Source organism: Ruditapes philippinarum, unplaced genomic scaffold (assembly GCF_026571515.1).
Source record: "Ruditapes philippinarum isolate M1 unplaced genomic scaffold, ASM2657151v2 ctg2355_1_1_1_1, whole genome shotgun sequence".
NCBI lineage: Eukaryota > Metazoa > Mollusca > Bivalvia > Venerida > Veneridae > Ruditapes > Ruditapes philippinarum.
The window spans coordinates 90,208-102,818 of record NW_026864350.1 but is presented as its reverse complement, the minus strand read 5'-3'; the positions used below and the strand labels follow the sequence as shown (position 1 = coordinate 102,818).

Below are 12,611 nucleotides of genomic sequence, written 5' to 3'. Positions count from 1 at the left end.
ATAATGTTAAAAAAGAATCCTTTTCAGAAGTTATTACATTACAATATTATCATAAAGGAGAAATCTCAATATAACATTGATACATGTACTTATTTTTTTTATTGATACATGTACTTATTTTGAAAAAAAAATGTCATCAACTCAAGGGATACAACTCCAACTATTTTAATATTGATGTTCAATTAAGAGTTGTACTTCTTGTCATGAATACTTGTGTATTAGTGGACAATAAAGGCAGTTGGTGCAGCCGAGTGGATCAAGCCTAAATAAATGATCTGAAAACGTTAGTCTTGATTTGGCAGCAATGAAACATATTTGCCCCATTAATTGTCAAACTGTAAAACCTTATTTTTTTGCATTATAATTTATGATTAATAATAAATCATCTTTCCATTTTATCTCAGCAGTAGATGATGTATGTAAATTTGTCTGCTTCCTTTTTGACTATTGATTAATTTAATCAGTAAAGGCTGAATAGGCATTTCCTCTTTTTTAGCCAGGTGCCTACAGGCATTTAATTTAAACATCTCCTAATAGACTATAATATTGATACTCTAAAAAATGGTATTTACATCAAACTAAGTAAAAAAAAATCATCAAATGATATGAAATTACCTCTACCGTCTAAGAATTCATTAACCAAAAAATGTGGCAATTTACATAACAGTAGAACCACCTATTTTAAACATAGAGTTATGCCAAACACGAAATGAGTAGAATTCACTACAATTCATAGGGTACAGTTAATGCAACTGCATGAGATCAGTTAAAACATCCTTCCAAAAGTTATTTTTAACTGTCAGAAGTTTGTCAAAAATTGGTCACCATATTTACTAATACTTGATAGAAAAGGGCACATGTTATTTACAAAATTAAAGTATTTAGTATTATACAATAATATTATTCTTATCCATGTCAATTTTAAAGACATTATGAATGTCTCTTAATTTATTACCCATTTTCATAACTGAATTTTTAATAACAACATTTCTCTTTATTTTATCTGGTCCTGGTTTCCATAGGAATTTAAAGGAGTTTTGTATAGCTTTAATTGTTTGTATATCAGGATTTGGCAAACTAAGAATGAGGTGGTTTACTTTTAGTAAGGCTGATGACTTAATTACAACATTTTTACCAATAAAGGTAATAATATGTTTTGACCAATGAGTAAATTAATAGTAATTTAAAAGTAACACCAAGTTAATAAAAGCATTTAGATTCCCACTGAAGGTTAAACTTCAGACAAATTATTTGGAACCAATCCATACTGCTTTTGTTTTATCTGTGTGTTAATGTTTAGAACTGAGATTTTTGCATATAATTTTAATACTTAGTGTGTCTTGGAAATTAAACAGTTCAGTTCCATCAAGCATTATAGTTGTGCCATGGCATACAGAGGTAAGAGAAATTTTAAGTTGCATGCATTAAGTCTAATACCTTTGATATTTGTTTTAAATTCATAAGTACTTGGAGCTTTAAATTGAACTGGCTTGAGTTGTTATATAGAGGAGCACAAAATCTAGTTTATTTTGGGTGTTCTGTTGCATTTCATGTTGAAATTTAAAGCACCTGTACAGTTTTGTCTCTTAAATAATTTGAACCTTACCTTAGTAGTTTATAGCTAATGGCCTTCTCTTTATGTCTTTGGTCAAATTTTATATATGGATATCAAATCTTTGCCTATGAGGATTCTGACAAAGAATTGATTACCTGCTAGCAAAGAATATTTGAACATGTAGGATCACCATTGCCTCTTGTATTTCTCTTTGATGTTCATTCTTGTGACCAGACTATATCTTCTACTACTATAACCACCTGCAACTTTAAAAAATCTTCTGTTTTTAATGAGCAACCAATAAAGGTTGCTTAATCCATGTAATGCTTACAATTCCTCTCAAAACGGAGTTACCTTTCTTTACTTACATGCCTTTCTTTAGTTACTTGTGTAATCGTTATGGACTTTAAACCACTTGTCTTTTATCTAATGTTGAGAGAAGTTAAGTGTGATGCATGATAACCGCAATTATAGATCTCGTGATAACCGGAACACAATTTGAGATGTAACTGTGGCAAGTTAAAGTGTACATGTTACTTTTCTGTCCCAGATAAAATGTCAAAACTTGCCCACTTATCAACCCATGTAGTTAGTGGAAATATGTATTAAGCTATAAGATAACAGACTGCAACCATTAAAATGTTTGTTATATGAGCCTTGTCACGACAAAACCAACATAATGGGTTTGCGACCAGCATGGATTCAGACAAGCCTGCGCATCCGCGCAGTCTGATCAGGATCCATGCTGTTCGCTATCAGTTTCTCTACTTGTTATAGGGTCTGTAAGCGAACAGCATGGATCCTGATCAGACTTGGCGGATGCGCAGGCTGGTCTGGATCCATTAGGGCTGTAACAACACGGTAAAAAGCGTATTGCAATATATTTGTCTATCAACTATCTTTTCGCTTGCAATATTAAGAGGATATTTTTTCGTTTGAGTGAAATATGGAATATATTTTCACGTAACATGATAAAATGCCACATATTTTCACGAGCCGGGATGGCGAGTGAAAATATGTGGCATTTTATCATGTTGAGTGAAAATATATACCATATTTCACAAAAAAAACCACAAAAAATAACCTTTTTATTCAATTTCATTATCAAAGAAAAATGGTTACGAACCCCCTTGCTTGCTACGCAACTGTAATTGTACAGCGCGCAGTAATATAATTATTGTCTTGTTTTGCACGCGATATTTAGCGCTATGTAACACTGCACTTAGGGGTCAAACGCACTTTGGAGTCCAACCCCAAAGTGCGTTAAACTTCGCATCGCACTTTGGGGTCTAACGCACTTTGGGGTCAAAATCGAGAAATTGACCCCAAAGTGCGTTAATATGCTACATATCAACGCACTTTGGATTCCAGAGTTCTTTAGGTGTCATCTGAGTTCTGCTTAAATACTGAGTACTGACTTATTTCCGATCCGCGACATTGAAATATTTGAGGTGGAGTTGGCGGTCGATACTTTGTTTGATGCTCAATTAAGTGATAAATGTTTCATTAGTTTTACCACTTGAAATATCTAAAAATTGTGTTCATATAACAAAGTACTCTAGTATATAAATTGTGGATATATTCCTAAAATCAAAAGATGCCGCGAAAAATATCCCGTTCTGTAAGTCATTAACTTGATAACTTTTGGTGCCATATTGAGCCCCATGTTAAATATGATGGGGATGAAATAAAATGCAGTTAATATATTTTTTCCCAGGGAACTATACATATACTCTATTGCAATGTTCTGGTGAAATATCAAGTTTTTCGATCGGACTATATATAGTGATTTTTTAAAATACATTATTAAGCTTATCAACAAATTTAAGTTTTTTTTGTAAGCTCCGTAACAACCGTTCGTCAAAGGCTTTTTATGGTAAATCTTACATACTTCTTTAGAAAGAGCAAACATGAATTTTATAATGTTAAAATAATGGTATCTGAGAAATGTAAGATGCTTGTTACCTGAATAAAGTAGCGATAAATGTGAAATTATTTGTCATAAAAGTAGTCAAAACAATGAAGTATTTGACATCCATATAAAATACTAATTCACTATTAAAACTGTACTCATCTTTGCTAAAAAGCAACAGATGAAAAAGATGGTTCAGGTAATTGGCTGATGTGTATTTTTTGGATATTATAGAAAAACATCAAAATAAAAAAGCTTTTAAGAAAAACAAATAAAAGCATATTGAGCCTTTAAAACGTTATTTTTAAGGTTTGGGGGGGGGGTCGATAATCCACAATTCCCTCTATACCCCATGTGAGAATTTTACGTTATTCTGAAGCTCCGCTCTTAATGTGCGACTACTTAAATAGTTTATATTTTTAGTACTGCCTGTACGGACTTCTTCTTAAAGCCGCATCTACACCTAGTCAAGTTTCTTATATGTCACATATTATCAGGCACATTTTTTACTGAAATGCCTTACTAAGATTTCCCAGAATTTATACCTTTGTTCATTTAACTTTGTTGATAAGCTTAATAATGTATTTTAAAAAATCACTATTTATAGTACTATAAAATGTGTAAATAAAAAAAACGGATAAATGCAATTAGCTAAAAACAATGGAGTTAATGAAAGGTGTACTAATAATATATTATTTATATTAATAATATTAATATTTTGAGCTAAAGCTACAGTCCCACATCCCGGCATAGCCCCGGTAGACGTCCGGGTGATCTGGAGTTACACCGGGGAAACACCGTAGCTCTGCCGGCATTAACCGGGGATGATCCGGGGTATGATATAGTCGGTAGAGCTACGGTAGAGCCCCGGTGAATGCTGGCAGAGCCCCGGTGAATGCCGGCAGAGCCCTGGAGGATGCCGGCAGAGCCCCGGAGGATGACGATGGAGCTACGGTTGATCCCGGTAGAGCCCCGACAAAGCCCCGTTCATTTAAAAAGAATCACGACAATTTGCGATGGTTGCACTTGTTTGTATTTAAACCCTTCCCATTTTTCTTCTATCCAGTCTTGCATTAGGAATTTTCAGAAAATCATCATGAATTACTGTTCTGGAACAATATGTATTAATTGAATAAAAATTATGTATCAATGTAATCATTTTCGCGCGTTTTCAATCCACCGGGGTTCTACCGGAGCACTGCCTGGATCGTCCTTGGCACTGCCGGGGCTCTGTCTGGATCGACCGGAGCTTTGCCTGGGTCAACCGGGGCTCTTCCGGCGTCATCCGGGAACGACCGGGGAAGCACCGGCATGAACCGAAGCTTCACCTGGGTTCTGTCTGGATGGTCCGGAGCGCATCCTGGGTGGTTGGTTGAGAATTACCGTAGTGCTGCCTGGGTAAGTGTGACCGCAACAATATTTTCACACCGGATCATCCCAGTAACTTACCGGGATGATCCTGGGCTCTGCCGTGAGTAAGTGAGACCGCAGCTTTAATAATTGATACAAAGTCTTTATTTGATGAAAGTTCTTCACTTACTGATCAAGACCATTGAGAATCCCTATTGATTCTACTATAATTCAGGGCACATGTTTTGCGTCTATTTAAGACCTTTAGTTTTGTTTACCATTGGATTTGACTACAACATGTACAATATATTATTTAAAACATAATGAAAATTAATTTTTTATGACCCCAAAGTGCGGTCGTTTGTCTGATGTTAAAAAATGCATATGTACATATATGTCATAATTGGACCCCAAAGTGCGTAACGCACTATTGGGTCGGACCCCAAAGTACGTAACGCACTTTGGGGTCGGACCCCAAAGTGCGTTTGACCACAAAGTGCGGTGTTACACCGCTACATTGTGACGTTTTAAACGTTTGTACAGCGTTAATGACTAAATTAAAGATATTGGTGTTCGAAATTATTTTCTTAGTTAGACCATTTTCTATCATTCTAGATAGTTTTCAAAACAAAATTCGACAAATTTTTTTTTTTTTTTTTTCAGATTTTTTAAACAAAATCGCGAAAGAAGTCCCTTAAAATAAATATGAGTTTTGACTCCGCCCACTTTCATATTTATATTAAAAATATGAAATATATTTGACTGATATAGCACCATATTTCATGGATAAAATTAAATAAATTGCAATACGTATTGTAATTGATATTGGGTACTGGGAGATAATTCAGGAAAAAAAGACTAATAAACTTAACAAATAGTATATATCTCTATATTTTTGCAGAACAGAATAAGTGGATACTTTCCATTAACACAAATTAAGACTGTTTCAACCGTTGCAGCATCAACTATTAGTAATTTAACTTAATAGCAGAATAAACACTTGAAAAGCTTATCATTAAGTAACAGTAAATAACAATGATAATTTTATTATTTTGTGATGCCGTTTTATGTGCGTTGTAAATTTGTAGTGCCCCCAGGCCACCACATTTGACTGCAACACCGCATCGATCGCAAAAAGCTGTATTTTCAATAATCATTAATGCCAAGGGACCCCCTTTTTCTTTCGGATTTTTTTATCAGATCGTAATCTTTTTCGTCTGCCATAGTAAATCACTCAACGTTTAGATCCGTTTTTTTCAAACATTTTAGCATTTTTTCTACCCGCGCACTGTGCATTTTTTTTTATCCTTACACAGTTTTATTACACACTTCCTACATTCGGTTTGTTATTTTTGTTCATGCATAGGACATTTTCATAACATTAATTTATCAAGAAAATTATGGAAGAGGTTCTTTAATTTATAAAGAAAATTATGGAAAACTGTTATTACTAAATAAAACCGGTACAATTGAGTGTGAACCGCGGAACAATATTTATTTCCCCTGTACTGCAATATATCGGTGTACCGGTAAACCGTTACAGCGCTAGGATCCATGCTGGTCGCAAACCCATTATGTTGGTTTTGTCATGGCGCGGCTCATATGTGTTTTCTATCCTCTTTTTTCATTGGTTATACCAAGTCCTTTCCGGTTCTGGTTCTATGATTTACGGCAATGACCAATAATCGTTTTCGTTCTCAATGTGAGCTATATATATATATATATATATATACACACACACACAATATTACACATTCAAATCCATTTTGAAAATTTTCATGAAAATTAGCCTAAATCTGGAGGCGTGCTGCTTTAATACTTTTTATACACCATCTCCTAAACCAACAGTGATGAAACTATACAGGATTTTCCCCAAGATGATCCTTGATGTAAATTTCCACAATAATCCCTGTCCGCTGAACAAAATGACTGCCAGAGCCAAATATAGAAAATCTTGCTCAACCTCTTGAAGATTTTAATGAAAACATTATGTAGTCATTTACAAAAAATGCTAAAATAGTTCAAGTCTGTTAAACGAGATGGCTGTATAATTGATTGGCTTTATATGGCATATTTTCTGTCGCTTTGCTAATGTAACAGTGATGAAACTATACAGAAATATGAAATACCCATGATGTTGATCAAAGTGATTCTTAACTGGCCGAATAAAAAAACCGGTTAAAATCAAGTTTTATTGGTGGTCATCTTGACCAAAATGATTCTAATTCTATCTAAAGTGAGAGGACCACATCTAGGCACATTATGCCTCAGAAATCATTAATTGTTTATAGAAAGGGCAAAAATGTGTTTAATAATGTTCTAACGTGAATTTAGAACATGCAAAATGCTTATTACCTGAAGAAAAAAAACATTGAATGTGAAATAGTTTATAATAAGGATAGCAAAATGCAAAGGAAGTGGTACTTTCACTTCCATACAAATGTTACGATAACCCTCCATATTGACAAAACGTAAAGAAAGTAAGAGATGGCTCAAGTATATATGACCAATGAGTAAATGTAGCAGACACAAAAAAGTAAAAGCTTTTGTAAAATACAAGCATTTTTATGCTTAATAGGCGTAATTAGGTGTATCTACCTGCCAAATATGCAAGTATGAAGGTACGCAAATTGAAAGCCTAATAACGTGAATCAAGAGGCGTTTTTTTATACGAGTAAAGGCGTTATAATGCAAATCAAAACGCAGATCAAAAGACGTAATAGCAAATAAAGGCGTTATATCGCGAATAAAATGACGAAATAACGTGAATAAAGGCGTTACAACGCGAATCAAAATGCCAATTTATACGAATCAAAAGGCGTTATAACGCGAATTAAGGCGATTATATAATGCGAACCAAAGGCATTATAACGCAAACCAAAAAGCGTTATATAACGCGAACCACTATGCCAATGATAAGACTTCATATGGTTAAAATTAGCATATTCTTACACTATCGGAAATTTTTCTATATGAACAAAGAAGCCCCAAAGCGTGCACTATTTTACAACAATGCACTCGCCGTTCTTATTATCTCCCTGTGTATTTTCACATTTTGTTTGAAAAATCTGATAAATTAAAAACAATTGTTTGTCGAATTTTGTTGTGAAAACTATCTAGAATGAAAGAAAATGGTCTAACTAAGAAAATGAATCCGAACACCAATATCTTTAATTCAGTCGTTAACGCTGTAAGGACGTTTAAAGTGTTGTTTATGTGACGTCACAATGAAGCGCCAAACAGCACGTGCAAAACAATCAAATCAAGTACGCTATTTTAATGTCGCAAACGAGTTAAGTTTTACATTTGTTTCACTTTTAATAGTTTGTATTTCACTTGGAAAATTATAGAGTGAAATAAAATAAACAAACAAAGCTTTATCAACGTTTTCAAAATTGTTATTCTCAAAATGTTTCTACACACGGTAGATTTAACGACAGTTTTTACCAACCCACTGGAACAGCTTTAAAGAACGGTTCTATTGGAAACTATGAGGCGAAAACAAATTTAACCACCAAACATAAAGTCCAACTTAATAATAATTATATTTTTTCTTGACGTGTTAGAATGAAAATAGATATTAATTCTTCGTGCATTATTTAAGAAATAATATATCCCAAACTGTGATTTTATTGCTCAATAACATCACTGTTTGGAGTTCGGATGAGAGGAATTATATCACGAGGGCGTAGCCCGAGTGATATAATGATGCGCATCCGAACGACAAACAGTGATGTTATCAAGCAATAAAATCACCGATTTGGATATATTATTTCGATTCTAACACGACATCAACAAATAAATGCTGCCGTATCTGATATTTAGCTAAATTGCGTCTGATTTGTTTCCGTACTTATTGTCAGCGCGTCACATTTTTAGTGGTTACGTCACGTGTATAATGATTACGTCACATGTCTAAATATAGAACGTCAAACAGTGATTTTATAGCATAATAACACACACTTTCGGTTCTTCTATGTTCAATAGGGAAAAATGCGAGTCGTGTTAGAATTCCTAAATAACGCTATCTTATTCGCGTTATTACGCCTTTATTTGCTTTGCTACGCCTTTTTTCGCATCATTACGCCTTTTGCGTCGCGTAATTACGTCTATTGCCCTTTATTCGCGTTTATATGCGTTTATCAGCGTTTCTTTGCCCTTTGTTTCGTGAAATTACGCCTTTTGGTTCGTGTAATAACGCCTATGCCATTTGATCCGCATTATAACGCCTGTTTGAACGTTAATAAGGTTTTATTGTATATAGAAATTAAGCAAATAAATCGTGAGTAAATCATTATAATGATATTTTCGATAATAAATTTAATTTATTTCTAATTATATACGTCTACAAACTGCAATTTTATTGTAAAAGTCTATTAAAACGGTATAATTTATATTTTAAAAGTCACTTGCGCATACTTTCGTCAAAAAAGTCACTTTCGTATTTTAACAGGCGGTGAAGAAGCTACTTGTTACCTTTGGCACCATGCGATACGATATTATCTAAAATGTCATGTCGTTTGAGATTGTCGCATGTCGTTTGAAATTATCGCGCGTCGACCCTCAAACACAAGCGCGACATACGATATGACGCTTCGCATTGTCGAGCGCCGTTTGAGATTGTCGCGTGTGGTTTGATAATGTCGCCGTCGCATTTGCAGGGTCGACACACGACAACGCGAAGCGACATCGCGACAACGCGAAGTGACATAGCGACAATGCGATACGACACTTGATCGACAATGCGAATTGACATCGCAATATATCGTGCTTTTATAGGTGACATTTTAAAGTGGATATCGCGACATTGTCATTTGAGATTGTCACCGTCGTTTGCGATTGTCGCGTGTCGCTTCGTAATATCGCTATGTCATGTCGCGTTGTCGCGTGTCGACCATGCAAACTCGACGGCGACATTATGAATTGCCCCAACAGGATTCCGTACTTATGAGATAAAGAGAGACATTTAGTCTGTGTTTGATAGCGAACGCCATACATACTCGTTTGTATGCGTTTTGCGCTGAGGCAAAATGCCAGGTAAACAAGGAAGAATGAAATCTATTAAATCGTGTCATGTCAGTTGTCATGTTATATGGTATCATTTTCGAATCGAAAGATATTCTTGCTAACTAAAGTTCATTTTGTGATTTCGGTATAGCTGTTGCCATGAGCTGTTGATTATAACAAATAATTAAGCCAAACGCAAAGATACTTGATCAAGTAAGGCAAATGAAACTACGTGTACTCTTGTTTTGAAAATGGCGACACATAGTCTATAATACTACTGTAATTATACAGAAAAAGAAACTAGTACCTAATGAATGTATTTGATATCAGATCACGAAAAATTGAAATGTATAAGATTTAATTATGTGCAGCCATTTCATATTCTCAAACATTGCATTGCAAACTTTGTACACGAATATCGGTATATCAGTTGCTAACAGTCTTGTCTTAAGTGGTCCATAGATAAGATTATTTAGTTACCTTACTAAACGAAAAATACGACTTAGTTTACAAAAAGGACATGTAATGTAATAACAGTAAAAAACAAAAACAACAATAAACACAAATAAAAAAAAGAAATGGAGGTAATGCAAAGCCGCAATTGTCTCTTTGTTTTCTTTTCACTTTAATGTCAAACCCTTAAACATTTTTTTTTATAAAAGCAATCATCTTGCAAAGTTTACAAACACAGTACTATAAAAGTATGTATTTCAAACTAATAGTTGAAATTCGCCCAGATGACTATTCTACGTTGGTAATTGGTGAATAACAAATCTATCTGAAAACCAATGTTTTAATCCTTAGGAACAATTAAATACAATTATTTTCTGTCTGTTTTCATATCATACATAACGAGATCAATGAACACGATCTTTAATTATAGAGTTTTAAGTAAAGAATCACTATATATCGAAAAGAGAAAGCTGTCCCTGCCGTAAAGCTAAACTGGGAATAAGACCAATATATTTGTTCATTTGAAACCGAATTCATCTCAGTTTGTAAATATGTGTAGCAGAAATGTAAAAAAAAAAGACGTATTAGTTAACCAGATGTCATATCCGACAAAGCAGTTTAGTAATACCCTTTTAAGTGGCAAAAAGAAAAACTAAACGAAATCTGTTCAAAGGTAATATAGTTTTTTTTTATAAATATGGTATTGTAAAAAGTGTCATTGACAATCTTTAATGATATAAAGATATAACTTTGATGAGATAAAGAAACTAAAACTAAATCAGTTTTTTATTTTGAAGAAGCTCTACCATACAAATTTAATCCAAAACAATTGCAACCATGGATTCCGTTACTCTCCTGCGCATCGGTCGAATGTTCCACTATCGCTCACTTCTTTCGTCTGAAGTAACGGGAGTGTATTCATTAAGCTGCGAAGGGAGCGTAGGATTCCGTATTCAGTTATGAGATATCTATATCAAATAATCATGTGATAGAGAACGTATTTCTATATAATTTAACAAAAGAGCTTCTGTTAAAAAACAACATTTGATTGATAAAATTGTTTTTTGATACAAAGAAACAAATAACGAAAAAATCAACAACACCCCCGCCCCCACACGCACAAAAAACCCACAAAAAAAAATAAAACAAAAAACATATCTAATTCATATCCCACTCAAGTCAAATACTACATCGCTGTTGATTATGAAGGTTTATGCATGTATTTTTCTTGCGGTCTCCCACGCCTTTCTTTTAAATCTTTCTTTATTTTCTTATTCACGTCTTTCATGTTTTCAAAACTTTGCTGGAGAAAACAATCATGAACAGTTACATCTGAATAATCTTTTTTATATAACCCGTCATATAGACTAGTCCTCGTGTCGTTACTCCGAAAATGCAGCAAAACAAGGATTATACCTCTATCACGCTCACCTGCAATTGAGAAACATACAATTACAATCACACCGTGCTTTAACAACATTTAAAAAATTCAGAAAAATTTTCTCTTAGAATAATTCTTGCTTCGTTTCGCTTGTATTGTAATTCTTGAAATACAATATTTAAATGGTTAAAAAGATTGTATTTTGTTAATTTTTTACCATTATTGGTTATTTGTTTTTTTTTGCAATTGAAACATTGTTTTGTTATTTCTTAGTTATTTTGTCATTTATGTTTTTTTTAAATTTTTACATATAATTTTATGTCAGTGTTATTATGAAGAGTCTACAATCAAGATTTGTGCGTGCAGTATTGAAATATTTATCAGCGCAGGCCATGCACAAAATTTTCTTCTAGCACAGTAATTCATGAAAGATCTCAATGCATGGAATACTAAAGTTCAAATTTATACATTTAGTGTACACATGTGTACACAAAAAAGATTTGAAACGCCTTACTTTTTAAGTCTTTCAATGTGTAGTTTATATCAGCTTCAGGCCGAGAGTGCATTAAACATAGTGCAATGATAGGGCAGTTTTTCTCCTTGCTGAGACTTGTTGTAATCGATGTTTTATATCCTTTTTTCATCAGATACTTTTGAAGGGTTATCGCAAATGATTTTGTATTGTTTGTATCCCAAACGTCATAGATTATACCTCTTTTATCTGAAACGCATGCAAACTTTCTGCAAGAATATATTGACCACATATGAAACCAAATATATGCTTATATTTTTTGAGAACGACACAAAATTTGGAGGGGATTATGTGTTAGCCGTGTGTGTGTGTGTGTGTGTGTATGTGTGCGTGTGTGCATGTATGTGCATGTGTCCGTTCGAAAAGAAAAAAAGTTTTACTTTTTGTCCCGTAAATTGGTAGACATAACCACCATAGATAG

At 33.8% G+C, this 12,611-nt stretch overlaps 1 protein-coding gene across 1 annotated transcript; it reads right to left on the bottom strand.

Annotated features, from left to right (window-relative positions):
- Positions 1–11,009: 11,009 nt before the first annotated feature.
- LOC132725298 (uncharacterized) lies at positions 11,010–12,371 on the bottom strand. The gene is made up of 2 exons (XM_060710398.1): positions 12,173–12,371; positions 11,010–11,708 (listed from the first exon to the last, which is right to left on the bottom strand). The coding sequence occupies exons 1-2, from the start codon at positions 12,300–12,302 to the stop codon at positions 11,479–11,481; spliced, it is 360 nt and encodes a 119-aa protein (XP_060566381.1). The 5' UTR covers positions 12,303–12,371; the 3' UTR covers positions 11,010–11,478.
- Positions 12,372–12,611: the final 240 nt, after the last annotated feature.